Genomic DNA, 19,531 nt, shown 5'->3' on the forward strand with positions numbered 1-19,531 from the left:
GGGAGGGAGGGAGGAGAGGTGAAAGGGCTTGCAGACTAGGGCTTTCTCCTCAGTGTAAGCCCCCAGCCCAACCCCAGTCTGGAAAACTGGTGGCTTTGGAATTGAGACAAAACCCCCCCCCCCCAGGACACAGGCATTTTCAGGATAGGCAATCCCAAAAGAAGAGAGAAAGAGGCATTCTATAGGTGTTTGATGGACAGAAGACCTTCATAAATACTAGAGGGAAAACGGGGTAGAGGCTTCACAAAAAAAGCTGAACAATTTTTGTGACCACAAATGTGATGTCTTTGGGGGAATTCCAGAGACATCGGATGGGAAGGCTATCTTGCAAAAGGCTGAGGTCTTACATAAATGGGTGGAGTTAAGAACAGGAAGTCTGCATTACTGATGCTCATGTGATCCCACCTATGTCTGTAGGCTAGTAAGACTGGAATATCTACTTGGGTAGCAAGTTGTGGGGCTGCAAAGGATTGGGGCCAGCACGCAAGCCAGCCTTCCCAAAGAGAAGTCCCAGCTGGGCGATGCAGGTTAGGCTAGAAAGGTGGATTGGGAAAAGATTGCTAAAGCCCTTAAATCTCGAGTGAGAAATACAAATTTGAACCTAATAGGCAATGGGGCACTAATAATTTTTGAGACTCATGTGGCCAAAAATAATAATTCAATCTGGTGGCAGGATGCAGCACTGTCTGAAAGCAGGAGGAGGAAGACAAAAGGAAATGAGATGATTGATATATTAATTAGGTCAACCAATAAATACTGAGCACCTACTAAGTGCCGTTCACTGTCCCAGGCACTGGGGATACAGTAGTGAATAAAACATTGAAAAAAATTTTGTTTTTATCTCATGGAGCTTACATTCTCCTGGGAGAGACAGACAATAAACAAGATAGGTAAGTGTGATACATAATACGCTGATAGAAATAAGTGCTAAAGAGAACAATTAAAGCGAGAACGGGGGCTGGGGGGTATCAGGGGCAGCGGAGAGCTGAAGTTGGGACAGGTTGGCCAGGAAAGCTCTCACTGAGAAGATACATTTTAAGAAACACCAGGAGGGGCACTTCCCTGGCGGTCCAGTGGTTAAGACTCCACGCTTCCAGTGCAGGGGTGCAGGTTCGTTCCCTGGTTGGGGAACTAAGATCCCGCATGCTGCATGGCATGGCCAGGAAAATAAATTTAAAAAAAAAAGACAAAAACTGAGCTACAAAGCAATACTTTAAAAAAAAAAAAGAAGAAACACCAGGAGGAAGTGAGGGAGTTGGCCACGTAGTTATCTGGGGGGAAAGCACTTCGGGCAAAGGGAACAGCAAGTGCACAGCCCAGAGGCCTCACGTGAGGACTGTGGGATGTTTGCAGAGTGACCAGGAGCCAGGGTCACTGGAGTGGAGTGATCTAGGCGGAGATGAGGCCAGACCACGATGGCAGGCCAGGTCACACAGGGATTAAGTAATGAACAACAAGAGCCTACTGTATAGCACAGGGAACAATATTCAATATCTTATAATAACCTGTAATGGAAAAGACTGAAAAAGAATATATATATATATAACTGAATCACTTTGCTGTGTACCTGACACTAACACGACATTGTAAACCAACTATACTTCAATTTTAAAAAAAGATATTAAGTAATGAGAGTTCACAGTGGAAATGCACATATTAGGCAATGAGCGCCTGAACTGGAGTGATGAGAATGGAACAGAGGGCTAAGGCAGAGAAGCAAGAGTGATGCACGGACAGAGCACGGCCCTCTTTCCATCATACGCAGGCCTCCGGAAAGGTGAACGCAGACTTCTCACACCTGGGCCTCATGTCTTTCAGGAGAATAACTGCTACAGCCAAGCACGGCTTCCCTCCTACTCCGCGGTCAGCTCGCTGGTTGCGTGTACACCAGCTGGCCACACCTACCGCTCTCTCGGGACTGTCTCCGAAGTACTGCAATAAAACCCACTTAACCTGCTCTTCAAACAGCTTAGTTTGCTCTGTTCTAAGGAACGCATTATCTGAAGCACTTTGCATATGAAGTGTTTATGCTTCCAGAGACACCTCCCCTGAGGAACCACAGATGTGCCCATGTATCTGGGGTAGGCAGGGTCCTCCGGAGCTAAGGCACAGAAGGGTCTACTCCACAACTTCCCTAGAGACACAGAGAGGAGGAGAAAAGTGCCACTGTTCGTCATTGTTTGGACACGAATAAAAGCTTTCTATTTCCCCGACAGCCAGTACATTTTATATTTTTCATTTGAAGAGAACAAAAAGCAAAATCCTAGAGCAGAAAGCTACGGGAAGGGAAAGGACTTTGTGAGCTGAATATGAGAACCAGAACAACACGTGGGAACCTCGCCAATCAGGGCTCACGGGAGAAACAATTCAGTAAGAACCAAATTAGTAGCTATCGTGTTAGTTCAAAGCTAAGTTGATGGCTGGTTATAAAGGATGACACCTCACTGTGTTTTGACCACTGGATCAGGGTTGGAAGAAGTGGTGGTCAGAATGGCACGGGTTCATTTTAAGAGGGGAAAAAAGGTGCATGCCTGTATCTCAGTAGTTTACCCTTACACTGAGATTCGTACCAAATCATTCTCTTTAAGAGCGAATCAAAAGTGGCTTATATCAGTGACTTTAGTACATTTTTTAAATGAGAAGATAGTACATTTTTAAATGAGAAGATAGTACATTTTTTAAATGAGAAGATAGTACATTTTTTAAATGAGAAGAAAGCGATAGGTACAAGGCTTCTCTAATGGGCTTCAATAGAAAACTACCACAGGACTCTCAGGAGATGTCTACCTCTTGGAACTTGATTGGGTAACTGATGTACACAGCTACTATCTTTTGTACCTCTACATAAAATCCAGGTACAGTTATTGAGACATAAACCAAGTATACCTTGCAGCTGTTACTTATGAAAAGGATGAATGGCCTGCTAAGTCTGTATCGGCTGGTACAAGTTTAATGGAAGGATACTAACACACGGCTGCCTCCAGAGCCAGGATGTGAGGAGCTGCGGGTGCCCCTCATTGACTGGTCCAAGATTGCCGCCCCGGTTAGGCATTCCTTCTGCCCGCTCCTGCATGGCCACGATGCATTAATAAAGGATTTCAGACTAATGAACCTCAAGAAATCTTCAGAAATCCGTAATTCTATTTCCCACCGCTGGTTCTCATTTTACCCAAGCACATGCCCTATTTCCTCATTTCTTTTTTCCCATTTGTTTCCTCTGTGCTTCTCAGCTTTGGTGTCAGCGGGTTCTGACCGTGGCCGGTCAACAGCTTTAACGTTATCGTGTGCTATCTTCCTGCTTTGGTTCTTTTCAGCTGCTTTTATGGATGCTCCCTGTTCAATGTTTATAGTTTCTTCAAAGTTATCTCAGATCAAAGCTGCCATGTATCTGACTGTAGGTTAACTGAAGTGTTTCCATATGTACAAAAAATGTACATAAATATGATTACAAGTATACAGGCACTAATAAGTAGATATTCACACAATTAGAGCCCTACACACACGACGAACACATGTGTACTCCCAATTTTCCAGCAGATAGGTACGAGTGAGGATGGGCTGGTCATATCACAGAAGTCACAATAGAGACGACAGGAAATGATGTCTCAACATTGTCTTAATTGTCTAGTTCCAAGGTAGTATATCAAGGGCATAGCAGAGATCTGAAGCTTAACGTAAACTAGAAAACACCAACCAAAGTTTGCTTTTTATTGCTAGTGTGATAGCACCGTCTATGCCATCTTACTTGCAGCATGAATCCTAATATGTTCACATTATGAGTTTACTTTGTGGAAATAGATAAAGTTGGTTTTTTAAAGTTCACAGCTTAAGATCTCTAAGCAATGATTTAGAGACATTTGCTTTAATCTGGAAGATTGTGTCTACTTAAGAAGCCATATCAAACCATGGTAAATTACCTATCCTTTTACTGCCATTTCCAACATCCCAAGCTGTTGATGACGCAATTAAGTCAAAGTCTTTCAGCCAATCTGGCCCAAGAAGACCACCATTTCAATCATAGCTCACCCAACGCTGTATCTCCAATTGGCCGTGTGGTTTTCACCCACATACATACAACTACTGGTACCATTTTTCAATGAGGATATCATTACCACAGACAGAATATTTACCAGGAGGCTAGCAGTATAATATATACATTATGTGCTCTAGAGACACAGCTCACTTCAGCCATGCAAAGTGGGTACCACTCACCTGCTTTATAGATAAGGAGCTGAGACCCTATGAGATTGAGCAACTTGCCCAAGACAGACTGGCCAGGAGTAGAACCTAGGTCTTTCTGACTCAAAGCCATCTCCTTCTATTACATCTTACTACTTTCCTCTCATTTTACTAGTGACAGATTTGGGGAGCAGGACTGAGAAAGCTAGGTAACCATGATGTTCGACAAGGCTGCTTTAGATGATCTAGTCTCATGACAGGCCCAAGGGGATGGACTTATGACAACCCTACCATGACCACCTGTGCCAAGAATGGTCAACAGCAGTCTCTATCCTCCATGAGAATCAAATAAGAAGGGCACGACACAGGCTAAACAGGACTTATAACCCCTCAATAGCCTGTAGTAGTGAATGTGGAATCTCCCTGTGAAGAGCCTTAAAAATAAGGCAGAAATTCAAACGCCCTGGATTCTAAGTGTAATGATACTTAAGTGGCAGGGTTGATCTGGTGACAGGTGTCTGTGTGTGCGTCTTTCAAGAATCACATCACTGAACTCATTCATTCATTCTGTGGAAAAGGGCAGGGTAACTACTCAATGTAGTCAGTGTTCTTAGTACTGAGGACCCAGGAGAGCACAAGACCGGCAGAGTCCCGAGCTAAATGGAGTTTATGTTCTGAGAGGGACACAGACAGGCAAGTAAGGAAGTGATTTTTTTTTAAAGGTTAGAAAGTGATGTGCGCTAGAAGAGATGGAGAGAATGGAGAAGGGGCACAGCTGGGCTGGTTGTTTCACCCTCTCTTTTATTCAGTGAGAGAAAGGGGGATGATTACAAGGCCCTCCAAAGTTACTACCCTGGCACTGCCTGTTGGGTTTCAGTTTCTGACCATCCTCTGGAACCACTTTTACTCAAGAGGAATGACCCGAGCAACCAATTTTTATTGAGTGCCTGCGACTGGCCACGTGGTTCATTGCTATATATGCTTTATCTCATTGAAGTTTCCAACAAACGTAAGCAGCTAGTATTATCGACATTTTACAGATATGAAACTGAGGCTTAAAGAGGTTAAAACAAAGATGGACGTCACACAACTAGAAAATCCCAGAGCCTGGATTCAAAGCCGGGTCACTTGATTCCAAAGCCCACACACCACCTCGAATGAAGACAGCAAAGCAGGCTTTGCCATTTCCTTCTGTCTTTAAAACATTACCTTCTGCAATCTGTATCTGCCTGGCATATGAGGTAAGAAAAACAACAAGAAAAATCTCCTAAAAAACAGACAATATCAACCTTGGGGTCAGCAGTAGTTCTGGGTAACTGCTAAAGCAAACAATGCTTCAGCTGAGACTGGGGCCTCTGAGCGATAAGAACGTTGGTTAGAATCTGTTGTTCTGGGTGCCCGGCACTGAGAGACACTGGAAGAAGGGAAAGCCCCTCTGTACACCTGGGCATTGCCTAGGCAATATGTAAACCCTACACTGAATCACATGCAAACTATCTCTATTAAGTGACAGAACCGTACCCATATTAAATAAGAGACCCGCTCCACACAAGCACACACCCACATACAAACACACAAATGCAGCCTCAATCTAAAAGTATCATTGCAGAAGAGATGACAACCATGCTCAGAGGCTCAGGCTCTAAAAATAAAATAAGACAGACAGACAGACAGACAGACAGCTTAATGAAAGTTTAAAACAAAGGCGAAAGAACTGCATAAAGAGACAGGAAAGTGAAGAAGCCCCACCGCAGTGATTAAGTCTCTCTGACCTGTGTTTCCTTTAAGTGGGAGTAAATTGCCCCAATGACCACCCCAAAGGGTCATTGTTACTGACCAACACTGACAAGAGGAAAACTGCATTGCGTGGATAAATAGTTTCCCACTGAATACTGAGATCTCACGAGATGACAACGGGTGTTCTGTGGGGAAAATAATGGGTTTTCAACAATCATCCCTTCCCCCCAAGCAAACAGAGAGCAAATCCTGCATCCCTAATGCCTCTCTTGGAGCCTCAGAATACATGTTAGATTATCAAAGGTGTTCAGTGTTTTCTAAACTTATTCCATCACAAGCCATTTTTAAGGAAGAATATTCCATACTGCTTTTACAGGACTTCAGTGCTCTCTAGAACACGATTTTATTTTTTTGAAAGCAGACTGTGCAAATAGACAATGGTACTGCTGATGCCGGGTCACCTAGGAGAGAGTGGCAGAGCCCTGCAGCTCCCTGGGCTCCGTATCTTATCACTCTCTCTAGTGCACAAAGTGGGCAGGGTCAGTATTACAAGCTTCTCAAGCATACGGATAACACTCTAAGCCAAATAATTACAATGATAACGATAGCTGTCATAATAACAATGGCTAACTGAGGGCCTGCCCCGTGCTAGACCCAGTCCTGTGTGTGCACTTGGACGATCTCATGGACATTCCTGACCATCTGGCCAGACACATATGGGCAACACCCCTTGCACACACAGAAACACCCCACCCCCTTCCTCCACTCACATCCACTGGCTCGGGGGTCAGGAGCAGAGAGTCTGTCTGAGCAGATGCTTTTTCAAAACTATTTTTGTTGACGGCTCTGCTCTCCCCGAGTCATCTGGATTCATGAGCTCCTCAATATCTTGGTGGTGGGAGGCGCCTCTGGTAGAGAGCGGCCTTAGAAGCGCCGCGGAGATGGCATCTTCACGGCTGGCACCCAAACAGCTTGGAAGGCTGGCTTAGGCTTCTGGGCTTTGCTGCCACACTCACAGCTCCCTCTGTGAGCCCGGCTACCATCTGGAGCTGCGGAGCGCCAGTCTGCCGTGCTGGAAGACCAGGGGCAGCGAGGGGGGGGGCGGGAGGGGGGTCCCAGCGCAGTCTGAGGCTTGCGTCCGATGTTGGTGCTCTGGGGTATCTACCCACCAGATCCGAATGCACAGACGGTCAGAGGTCCCCAGCCACCTGTGCTGGGGACTGACTCTCCCATCTTGCTCACAGTGCACAGATGCCCACAAATCAGCATCTTCATGGGCCACTGGCCAGTGCTCGCATCTTCTAGAGATGAAACAGACAGGGCTGTCACCAGGTTCGCCATCTTTTTTCTCTTTTAAAACAATGGAAAGCTGAAAGTTTCCTTCAAATAGGGCAGAGAGCTACTGCCCTTGTACTCTTCTTACAAGTTTCTTCCAAAACCCAGGGACGTAGCCAGCATCCTTCCGAGCAGATGCCGTGATGCCCGATTACAAGGATGAGGCTTCTGACCCATCAGGAAGAAGACACAGCCTGTGAGATGTTTTCCAGAATGAGTTACTTTGATTTGTCACACTCAGCTGGTCCCACCCATGACCTAGGGAGACTATGCACATTACACACAGCAGCAAAATGACAGGGAAAGTGTAAGAGTCTCAGCGTCGGGGCATCCCAAACAGAAGGCCTTGTTGAAACCAAAGTCCAACCAAACTACCAATTAGCTCATTCAACTTAATGACATTGAAATATAAGCAGGGATAGGAGAGAAGGAGGGAGGATATTAACATGTGTCAACTACTTTAATCCTCCTGCCAATTCTGAAGAGCAGATATAATCATCACTATTTTACAGAGCAACCTGAGACTCAGGGCAGCAGGGCAGAGCTAGGATTTCTATCCAGACCTATTTGTCGCTGGATCTGAGTAGCCCCTCACTCTCCACTCCCCCCCTCCCCATCTCACCTGACCGCCCTAATGCAATTCAGTCATTGACTTAATAAAACTATATTTGTTAAGCGCTGAGCAGTACTGGAAGACACCTTAGAATTAAGGTCAGGTGTTACAGGCGGGTTTGGCCATTTTTGCCAAACGTGACCCACAAGGACAAGAGTAAAGTAAAACACACAAACAAAACAATAACAAAAGCGAAACGGTACCCATTAGCCTACCCACAAAGAGAAGGTGACAGAAGTGCACTTAAGTACAGAGGAGATATAACTGGTAACAGCATTCCGAAGCCTGACAGCTCCTTTTTTCTCTTGCCCAACCTCTGCGGTCTCCCTCACCTTTCTACCTACCCTATTCCCGTAGTTCTCAGCTCTTCTGGCACCTACCTGTCTGTCTGCTCACTTATCCAGAAAGCCACATACCTCTCAACTGAAATCCTCAATCAAGCCTGATTTAAATGTACCTGTGTGAGTGCATCCAAGAGCCGTGTGCAGGCATCTGCGTAGCCAGGTAAAGTAACTCACCTTAACAGAATATCTTCTGTCTTTGCTTCCCAGCGCTGCCCTAACCAAGGACCACAGCCTGGGTAGCGTAAAGCAACAGAAATGTGAATTCTCTCATAGCCCTGGAGGCTAGAAGCCTGTCGTCATGGTGTGCATAGGGTTGGCACACTTCTGAGGGTGAATCTGTCCCTGCCTCCCTCTTAGCTTCTGGTAATAACCCGTGATCCTTGGCTTGCAGGTGTATCACTCCAATCTCTGCCTCCATCATTACATGGCCTTCTTCCCTGTCTACCATTGTGTGTCCTCTCCTCTTCTTATAAGGACGCTTGTCAGAGTGCATGAGGTCCCACCTACTGCAGTATGACCTCATCTTAACTCATTACATCTGCAACAACCCAATTTTCAAATAAGGTCACGTTCTGGGATCAAGGGGGTTAGGACCTCAGCATACTTGGGGGGTACACGATTTATGGCATAACAGCCACTATACACCAGATGCAGGGACCAGGCCACTTCATTTGGTTCTGACACTCTGTGAAGTAGATCAGTAGCTCCCTACCCACTATGTGTAACAGCACATATGTCATCTGTAGAGTTTGCTTGTTTTTAACATATTCATGCCTGATCCCACTCCCCAGAGATTCTGATGTGGTAGATCCAGGCTGGGAACCAACCATTTAAAAAAATAAAGTTGAAGTAAAGCTTCAGAAGACACTACAATGCTCCTCCAGGAATAAGAATCACTGAGGTCTAAAGATGTCAAAATTAAAAAAAATTTTTTTGTAATAAAAATAAATAAAAAAGAATCACTGAGGTCAATCTTAATAACAATACAGTAAATCAGGAAATGGGGGCAAAAAGAGGTGAAATGATACGCCCAAAATTCACTCAGTAACTAGATGGAACAACAGGTTTTCAAATTCAGGTCTGTCTCACTCAGAGTCCCCTTCCTTCCCGCTACCCATGTGGCCTTTCTGTGTCTACATGTCTCTGGGCAGGTGTGACCATGGTTGTTTGTACCCTTACATAGCGACGTAGGCAGTGTCTTTTAAGTGTAAAAATTGGTGTGCAAAGGTATGTACTCAATGGATTCTCAGGGGAGGCATGAGTTTCTTTGGGAACAAATACGTATTTTGCTCACATCTTTGTATATCCCATCAGCCACGCACCAGAATGATTTCTACAGAGTGTACCCACTGTGATGTTGTCAGATGAGTGATGTTGGAGTGACTCCATCACTGAAGAGGTGCCTTTCACTCCTTACTCTATTTTAGCAAAGCAAACGTCACGGGTGGAAGTTAAGAGAAGGGAGAAATCAGTGTGGGTTGAGTAGACAGAGGCGGCTTCGTGGAAATGGGGCCTGAAAGCAGTATTGAAAGATGGGTTAGATTTACGTAAGTAGAGTGGGGAAAGGAAACCTTTACAGGCAGGGAGAGGAACATGGGCAAACTCAGAGGCAGGAATAAGCTTTGTACGAGGGAGAAGGGAATCACGAGACAGGCACGAGCAGTGTAGCCACTATGAGCCGTGACGTTGTCAATTACAATTAACTGTCACCTGTCACTCTCAACTCGGTCTGAAGTTTCTGGCACTGGGTACCCAGCCCGTAAACACTTGTAGAATAAATGAATGAAGACATGTCCATCAAAATAAGTATCACGAAACAAAAGTGGTCCTAGCTGGAATTTTATGTCAGTTCCCCCCCCCCATAATCATGATGGAAAACAGTGATCCTTCTACTCCAATTTCATGACTTTTGCATCCCTTTCTTCTCTCCAGACCAGAAAAAGAAACAGCTACTAACTTGGGGACTGCCACTGATTTGGGAACACCTTTAATCCCATTAAATATCTACTCACAGACATTCTGCAGTATTAAATGTTCTCACTGGAGAATATAAAAGAGGAAGAACTGTAAAGGTCATCTGGTTCAGCCCTGAGACTTTGGAGCAAACTCTCCTACAGCAGTCTTCACGTTCTATGTCGTCACTGCCTTCCTTGCAATGCCTTCCAATATCAGCCCCCAAATGTCCATCCATGTCTGCCAGCAGGCGGTCCTGAATTTGCAGGATGGCTTTGGTTTTAAATAGACTATTGCACTGTCCCCATACGTTGTGATGGTTTCACAGCAGCCATTTTCACCCTCAAATCTGTCTTGGTTTAGACAATATGGTCATGCTTTACAAGCACAGACATTTATAACATGCGCTCTGAGTCTCAGTTGAGAAAACAGACACACACACACACCCCCATCCGTCCTTATTTCCATTCTTACCCAACGCATGCCCTTTGGTGTGCTCATGCCTGTCTCGTGATTCCCTTCTCCCTCGTACAAAGCTTGTTCCTGCCTCTGAGTTTGCCCATGTTCCTCTCCCTGCCTGTAAAGGTTTCCTTTCCCCACTCTACTTACGTAAATCTAACCCATCTTTCAATACTGCTTTCAAGCCCCATTTCCACGAAGCCGCCTCTGTCTACTCAACCCACACTGATTTCTCCCTTCTCCCTTCTCTTAACTTCCACCCGTGACATTTGCTTTGCTAAAACAGAGTAAGGAGTGAAAGGCACCTCTTCAGTGATGGAGTCACTCCTCCTCCAAGCACTCTGCCTGCATTTTGTTTAGAAGCCAGCAGGTAGCACCTGGTTATGGTAATCTGGTCCCAAACCCAACAGGCTGGCTTTCTTCAAAGGTGATTCTTCAAAGAAATGAGAATATATAATCTATTTACACATGGTATTTTTTTTTCTTACGAAACTGTGTTCAATACTAAGAAAGCTGCAAATAAAACATTTAAACTGGAGGCTGTCTTGGAGATCTCCTTGCCTAACCTCTTACCCAAAGCAGAGGTGCACCCCCCTTTAGCATCCTTGAAAGATGGCCACCCAACGTATTCATAAACACTTCCTTTGAGCCCATCTCTCCAGGCACCTTGTTCCCCTGTTCGTTGTCCAAGCTCTGATTGTTAAAGTTCTTCCTTATAATACAGTATTTGTCAAAGTTAAGTTTGTGGACCATCTGTATGTACCATGATTATTTGAGGCGATTGTTAAAAATCACAGGTTCCCAAATCTAACTCCAGACCTACTGAATCAGCATTTGGAGCAAGGATTTAAAAGGTAATCTACCTTGTTAACAGGTTTTCCAGGTGACATCTATTATACCAAAGTGTAAGATCGACTGTTAGAGTCAGTGGATTCTCTATCTAGAACCTACTTCTACCTTCCTAACAGGGGAGAGCAAGACACCTCCCTTTTCTTTCCAGTGTTCATGGCAGCACTATTTACAATAGCCAAGACATGGAAGCCACCTAAATGTCCATCGACAGACAAATGGATCAAGTAGATGTGGTACATATATATACATACATACACACACACACATATACATGCAATGGAATATTACTCAGCCATAAAAAAGAATGAAATAATGCCATTTGCAGCAACATGGATGGATCTAGAGATTATCATACTAAGTGAAGTAAGTCAGACAAAGACAAATATCATATGATATCACTTATATGTGGGATCTAGAAAGAAAATGATACAAATGAACTTATTTACAAAACAGAAATAGATTTACAGACTTTGAAAACAAACTTATGGGCACCAAAGGGGAAACCTGGCAAGGAGGGATAAATTAGGAGTTTTGGATTAACATACACACACTACTATATACAAAATAGATAATCAACAAGGACCTACTGTATAGCACAGGGAACTCTACTCAATATTCTGTAATAACCTATATGGGAAAAGAATCCAAAAAAGAATAGATACATATGTATGTATAAATGAACCACTTTGCTGTACACCTGAAACTAACACAACATTGTAGATGAACTATACTCCAATATAAAATAAAAAATTAAATTAAAAAAACATACTTTCCTTTTCTTCTTGGCAGCTCTTCTAATGCTGGAAGATGTCAGTTCTCTCTCCTTTCTCTCATTAATACTCTTTTGCAACCCCGGTTATTTCACTCTTCCTCCTACTACAAAGTTCCCCACCCTGAACCAAGTTAAGCACACTCTCCTGGGTCTTCCCTTTGCCAGTGTCCTTCCCAAAACGTGATGCCAGAATGAAGTGGAGAGAGTGAGCTAGATTTCTAACGCTTTTACTACATACTGATGATTTTGTGAAGTATATCAGCTTACACTCCCACCAGCTGACAATGAGAATACGAATTTTGGTCTAAACTAGCCAGCAGGTATCACCATTTTGTAAATCTTTAACAGGCACACGACGTTGACTCCTCATAGCTGTTTTAATTCGAGTGCCTTTGTTTATATTTTTCATACATATATTGGCCAGCGGTAGTTCTTTTGTGAATTGTCTGCTCTTGTCCTTTCTGGGTCCCCCCTGTCCCCTTTTAATTCATTATGCCCATGGCTGTGGCAAGTAAGTCCTTTCAATGCATTATCTCATCTAACCCTCAAAACAACATTCCTCCCACTTCACAGGTGAAGAAACTGAGCCTTCAGGAACGTATAATGAGGAAACACAGTTAGGTCTTCAGCTTCCTCAGCACTTTATGCCTTCATTTAATCCATGTTTTTTGGAGGAGAGACCTTCATCCTCCAGACACTTTGTAAAGTGAGTTAAGAAAGCCAAGTATTTGGGATGAAATTATGAGGAAGATTCAAAAGAACACTAGAAATTTTTGTAATTCTATTACCTCCTTACATCTCCCTAATATTTCCTTTCTTTGTTACTTTTCCTGGCATAGAGGTAATAGTGACCGAGTTAGAATCAATTAGTGGGTAGCAGTGCTATTTACTGATACGAGGTTTAAGGCGGATGTAGGTGCCTGTTCAGATTTTTGCCAAGAGAGGTAACGTGTGGCTGACTCTAAAAGAGCGTCAGAAAAGGATCAAAGAGAGTAATCTGGAAATAAGGTAGAACTCCATAACAAATTACAGTCCATCAGTTGACAGCAGCATCAGTAGATAATAGTTCAAAAGTATGTACACAAGAAGGATTGGCTTTCATTTTTTCCATTTTATATTATCAAGACCAGTGTTTACACAATTAACTAAGATCCAAATGTTAATTCATCATTTATAGCATTTTAGTCTAAACAGCTGAGCTTCTCTTGGTTTTGGTTAATTTAATCAAATTTCATGGAATTATACTTTAATCGAAAATACATATGCATAAAGTTGAAATGATATTTAAATCAACTGAATTTACAACCAGATTAAAAGAAATGCAAACAATGAAGTACAGATCTGAATCAGAAGCAAAATTAATTTAATCCTCCTTCATTTTTCTACCTTGAAGGTGGCCAACAACCAAAGGTCAGGAGTTCTCAATGTCACATAGTGATAACACTGAGATTCAAATCCAAGTTTCCTGACTTTAAATTGAGAGCCTGTACAACTGAGTCTTTAACTGACATTTAACTATTCCCACCCTCACTCAAACAAACCCTGGTCCTCCAAACTCTAATAAAGTTTTCCAAACAAGACCTATAAACGAGGCATCAAAACACCTAATGCAATTTTAAAAAATCTTGGCTCCCCAGCTTTGTGATTCCAGGCAGCCTAATAAAAGTCCCTTGGGGCTATTCTTCTATAGACATTGGCAGAAACTCAGTTTCTTCCTTATTTGTTATTCATAGAAACATATTCATTCGCAATTCCTAGGTTCTACATTTTGCCCCAAATCCTCTTTCACGTTATAAACAAACATAACAAAAAAGAAAAAAATTATTAGGTCAATTATGATGCCCATTTCCCCAAAATAAGAAAGAATACAACTTTTCTTTCTTCTTTACTATTGTTAGTTTCCCATTACCCTCTTTTTTATTTTATTATTATTATTTTGTGTTTTTTTGCGGTACGCGGGCCTCTCACTGTCGTGGCCTCTCCCGTTGCAGAGCACAGGCTCCGGACGCGCAGGTCCAGCGGCCATGGCTCACGGGCCCAGCCGCTCCGCGGCATGTGGGATCTTCCCGGACCGGGGCACGAACCCGTGTCCCCTACATCAGCAGGAGGACTCTCAACCACTGCACCACCAGAGAAGCCCCCATTACTCTCTTTTTGAACCATAATTTTTAACTACACAAAAATTTTAAGTTCACTTTCTCAATACTAAAATTTAGTTCCTCCCAACTTACAGCCTGGCAACCATGCTGTTTTCATGGAACACAAAGAAGATTTAACATTTAAACATTGTTCCAAATACGGACAAAGCAAATTTTAGAAAGCTATGCTCTGATGGAGTTGACTGTTGATCACTTATATAGTTTCTAGAATTTTCTCATCTGGAGCCTAGTCTGAATTATTTGTGAGCCTACACCCACCACCAGACCGGTGTTTGCACCCATCTCTACCTTCACCCACCAGTAATGTCGTCCACCACACACGCTCCCCTACGAAGGAGAGCCTTCTCCCACAGAGACCCTTCCTCCACCCACAGGTCTCTCCCCACAGGACACGGCTCCGTGTGCAAGCATCGCCGTCATGCACACTCACCTCTCCCCCACCCCCAAACACACTAACAAAAACCAACACTGGTTATCATCACAAAGTAGCACATTATCCCAAGGTTCGACCTGCAGAATCAAGAAAAAACCTAACACCATTCAACTGACCCCTTAAAAGCCATGCTAACTTGATAAGCTGTCAACTGCCTCACAGGGACAGGCTCTTTCAAAGCTTTCCTTGGAAATTCAGGCGCGGTGATCCCCGCTGCCTTCAGACTCAACTACCCGCAAGGCTCCCCCCAGGAAGGCCAGAGCACAGGGGTCCCGGGCGCACACTCACTGCAAATCTGACTTGGCAGTTCTCCTCCCCCAGGTAGCACAGGTCTCCCGAGACGTTGGTCTCCAGCCACAGGTGCTCTCCATTCACGGCATTTTCCTGGAAGGAAAAGACCCACCTGACTTCAGTTTTCTTTTCAGGCATAAAGGGACGGGGTGGAGGGGGGCAGATCTCAAATTTAGAGTTTAGATGCAAGAAAGTTAGTGAACCCAAATTGTCTAAACGCTTCTCATTTTAACCCTGAAAATACTGCTGAAATTGGTCCTACCAAAATTCTAGAAACGGAAAAAGGTATTTGGAAAAACTGTGAGCAATAATTAATTAATATGTTAAGTCCAAAGATGCGTTTACCCATGGATGTGGTCATCTTTGAAATATGTAACAAATGAGGGGCAAAAAACCCTCAAGGTATTCAATCTAAGGCCTTATTCATCCAGGCCCACTGCAGAGTTCATGACAATTGAGGCCAAAATTCTATTAAAAGTCGACTCTCCTTAGCAAATTAGCTAAGGAGGAGAGCAGTATTAAAGTACTTTAAAGGCTGCTTGAAAATACATTTATATCAGTAATGGATAAATTATACTTCTAAACCAGGAGCTTCTTATAACTTAGTTTTAAGTCGCTGTGTAGTCAAAGCATAATAAATTACTAATTCAAACATTTTACCAGCTCAATAGGGCCTTCGTCCAATTCTAAATTCTTCAAATTGAATGATTTCCCTACTTCTAAAAATATCCACATACCTCCAGTGGCAAACAGAGAATAGCTGTAGGTTTGGAACCCTAAAAGTCTTCAGATCATGATGGATGAGAACAAGATAAAAAATAAATTAGTTCATTAAAAGGCATTTCTTTGCCAGGTATCCTAAAGAAATCCAGCTCCACAAACTAAAATATTCTACTACTGGGAACTTATCATCCAGATTTAACTTATAACCATTTATAGAATTAAATCTCTTTTCATTCTTTTATTCTCTAATTCATTCAATAAACATTCCACACACCTGGTGCCAGGCACTGGGTTAGTGTGCAGTGAAATCTACCAGAGAACATGGAAACTAAACACATAATTATAGCAGCAAATACTACAGAAACGTACTACAGCAAAAATCCCACCAACTCTTTTAAAAAGTGAAGTATAAAATGTTGCAGTGGGGAGAAGGTCAAAAATCCTTGATAATACCAATCTAGGCAGGCCCAAAATTAAGTCCCAGTAGGCCAAGTAAGGTGGGTAGGAGCAAGTAAGCCCAGGGAGTCAGAGACTTGCAAGACATCAGTAACTCACTGGGCTGGCGGGCTTCATCCACGCTGGGCCAAGCCGATTGCCCCTGCACACTGGAGACCCTCTACGAGCACTCAGAAGCTTGCTGACAAGGATTCAGGCACGGCAGGAGTGCTAGCGTGAGCTAACCTCACTCCTGAGTGGGGATCTGATTAGAAAGCCCGACATCAGTAAGAGAAGAGGGAAAGAAAAAGGTGGGGGCTTCCTGCCACAGTGGCTCGAGCACACTCGTTCTCAAATGTAATTGCTCATTACAATGACCTGATGGGTTTTGAAGAACACCTGGCTACCAGCCCATCCCCAGAAAGTGTGCTTTAACTAGTCTGAAGTTCTTAGCAAACATCTGCAGCTGTAAGAATGGAAACACCACTTACTGAAATTCAGGGAGAAGATTACAGTAAGAGCAGATTTAGGGAGTAAGCCGAGTTCAGGTTTTTGTTTTATTTTATTTTCCACTGAGTTATAATTAACATTCAATATATTAGTTTCAGGTGTACAACACAGTGATTCTATAGTTTTATACATTATGAAACGATCAGTGCAATGAGTTCAGTGTTGAGGATGTAAAATTCTGAGATGCTTATTAGACCTTCAAGTGGAGATGTTGAGAGGGCAATTTTTATGAGTCTGAAGTTCAAAGAAGAGGTATGTACTGTATGAATAATTTGGGAGGCAACTGTTAATTGATGGCATCTAAAGCCATGAGAACTGAATGCAAAAACCTAAGGACTGAATATGGATGGAAAGCTCTGAGTACTGAGCTGTGGAACATTCCAATACTTAAGTTTGGGGATATAGGAAAGATCCAGCAAAGGGGACTGGGACGGAGTGGCCACTGGGGTACAAGGAAAACAAAAAAGAGTATAACGTTTCCAGGAAGAAAGTGCACCTAGAAGGTCTGTGTCAAAAGCTGAAGAACTGGCCATTGGATTTCACCATGTGAACATGTGAAGTCACTGATGACCTTGACAAAAGTACCAAGAGCAGGATGAGAAGGAAGAAAGACTGATGGAATTGGGTTCAAGAAATAATATTACTGACTCTAGTTTCAAAATGTGTATGAAACCCAATTAATTCTCACCACATCTACTGTCACCACCCAATCCTCCATCATCTCTGGCTTGGAATATTCCCAATAGCCCCCTAACTGGTGTCTCTGCTCTACTCTTGTCTCCCCATGGTCTGTTCTCCACAGAGCAACCAAAATAATTACCTTAAAATGTAAATCTAATCAGGGACTTCCCTGGTGGCGCCGTGGTTAAGAATCCACCTGCCAGTGCAGGGGACACGGGTTCCATCTCTGATCCAGGAAGATCCCACATGCCGTGGAGCAACTAAGCCCGTGCACCACAACTACTGCGTCTGGGCTCTGGAGACCACGAGCCACAACTACTGAGCCCATGTGCCGCAGCTACTGAAGCCCACGCGCCTAGAGCCCAGGCCCCGCAACAAGAGAAGCCACCGCAATGAGAAGCCGGCGCACCGCAACGAAGAGCAGCCCCCGCTCGCCACAACTAGAGAAAGCCCGCGCGCAGCAACGAAGACCCAATGCAGCCAAACAACAACAGAAAAAGTAAACCTAATTAAATCGCTCATCTGCTCATAACTCTTCAATGGCTATCTATGTACTCGGAAGAGTGCAAAGTCCTCACTTACCTCGTCCCTGGGAGCCTCTCTGACTTCCTCTCCTGTCTCTCGGCAATCTCGTTTCCCTGCCCAGCTACCTCATCTTCTCTCTCTCTCCCTCTCAGTCGCTGACCTGCCATTACACTGGTCTCGTATTTCCCAAGCAGACTAAGGAAGCTCTCATCTCAGGTCCATTGAATTTGCTGCTCCCTTGACTAAAAATTGCTTACACGAGACACCTGCACTGTGCATTTCTCATTTCATTTAGATCTCTGCTCAAATGTCCCCACATCAAAGACTGTTGACCACATATTCTGTTTACTGTATCCAAACTTCCTATTCTTCTTCATTCTGACTTACGTGGGTAATTTCTATTTACCTTTTGGTTACCAGATCAAGTGTTATTTTCTCAAAGAAGCCATCACCGACCCCAAAATCGAAGTCATTTTGTTAGTTACTCTCATAAAACCATGTTTCCCTCCCATCATTCATTGGCATGATTATTTGATTCATGTTTCGCTCTTATGCTAGATTCTAAGCTTCATATGGACATTAAACGTCCAGCACTTAACTTAGCACCTGGCAAATAGTAGGTGATAAATAAATTTGGGGAACTGAAAAGATGAGATTAAGAAGCAGTGAATGAATCACATTCTTGTTATATGCAATTCCAAGGAGTAGAAAGGATAATTTTTTTTTTAATCTGTCCATAAGTTTGGAGTCACAAACTGTGAGAAGTAAACATGGATGCCTAAGAGACATGACGGTCTTTCAAAATCATGAAAGAAACAGAGGCATGCAAGAAAAAAAGTCATGCAAGGAAAACATGAAACATACCTTTTCTTAGACTGCATTTTCCCCATGCCTCATCCTTTTCCTGTACATCTGTCTCGTCTGACGCATCAGAAGGAAGTAACCTTACGCAAAGAGAGGTCTGGCCTTTGCCCTCAACTATAGGAAGGTAATCTCTCTAAGTGCCTGGAAGGTCTTGCCTGATAAGAGTATCTTTGTTTACATGGGGACCTTGGGCCATGCCAAATATTCTAAAATAGCAGTGACTTATGGTGAGGCGTATATCAGCTCATCCTCCAGAGGGGCTAGGGGCTAAAGTCAACGATGCAGGTGGTTAACTGTGTCTACATGACCAAGCGCCGACTAAAACTCTGGGTACCAAGTTTCAGATGAGCTTCCTTGGTTGGCAATATGCCATATGTATAGTTGCACCATGGTTGCTGGGAGAAGTTATCTCTGTCATAAATCCACCGGGAGAGGACAACTGGAAGCTCCTTGTGTAGAAATTTCCTGGACTTTGCACCATGCACCTCTTTCCTTGGCTGGTTTGAGCCTGTATCCTTTCACTATAATGGGCCATAAATGTGAGTACAGCAGCTTTCAGTAAATTCTATGAGTCCTTCTGATGAATTATTGAACATGAGTGTGGTCTTGGGGATTCCGGAACCTGCAAGTGGGTATGATCTTGGGAACTCCTGAATTCAGCTGGGT

The 19,531-nt window shown here is 43.5% G+C and overlaps 1 protein-coding gene across 1 annotated transcript in view; it reads right to left on the bottom strand.

The window, feature by feature from the left end:
* Nucleotides 1-19,531, bottom strand: part of DGKI (diacylglycerol kinase iota) — a 445,841-nt gene that overhangs the window by 259,724 nt on the left and 166,586 nt on the right. Inside the window, exon 3 of the mRNA XM_029234512.1 lies at nucleotides 15,125-15,220. Within this exon, the coding sequence (XP_029090345.1) occupies nucleotides 15,125-15,220 (96 nt within the window). The remainder of the gene's footprint in view (nucleotides 1-15,124; nucleotides 15,221-19,531) is intronic.

This window comes from Monodon monoceros, unplaced genomic scaffold (assembly GCF_005190385.1).
Source record: "Monodon monoceros isolate NGI ecotype Baffin Bay Population unplaced genomic scaffold, NGI_Narwhal_1 Super_Scaffold_2, whole genome shotgun sequence".
NCBI classification, from domain to species: domain Eukaryota; kingdom Metazoa; phylum Chordata; class Mammalia; order Artiodactyla; family Monodontidae; genus Monodon; species Monodon monoceros.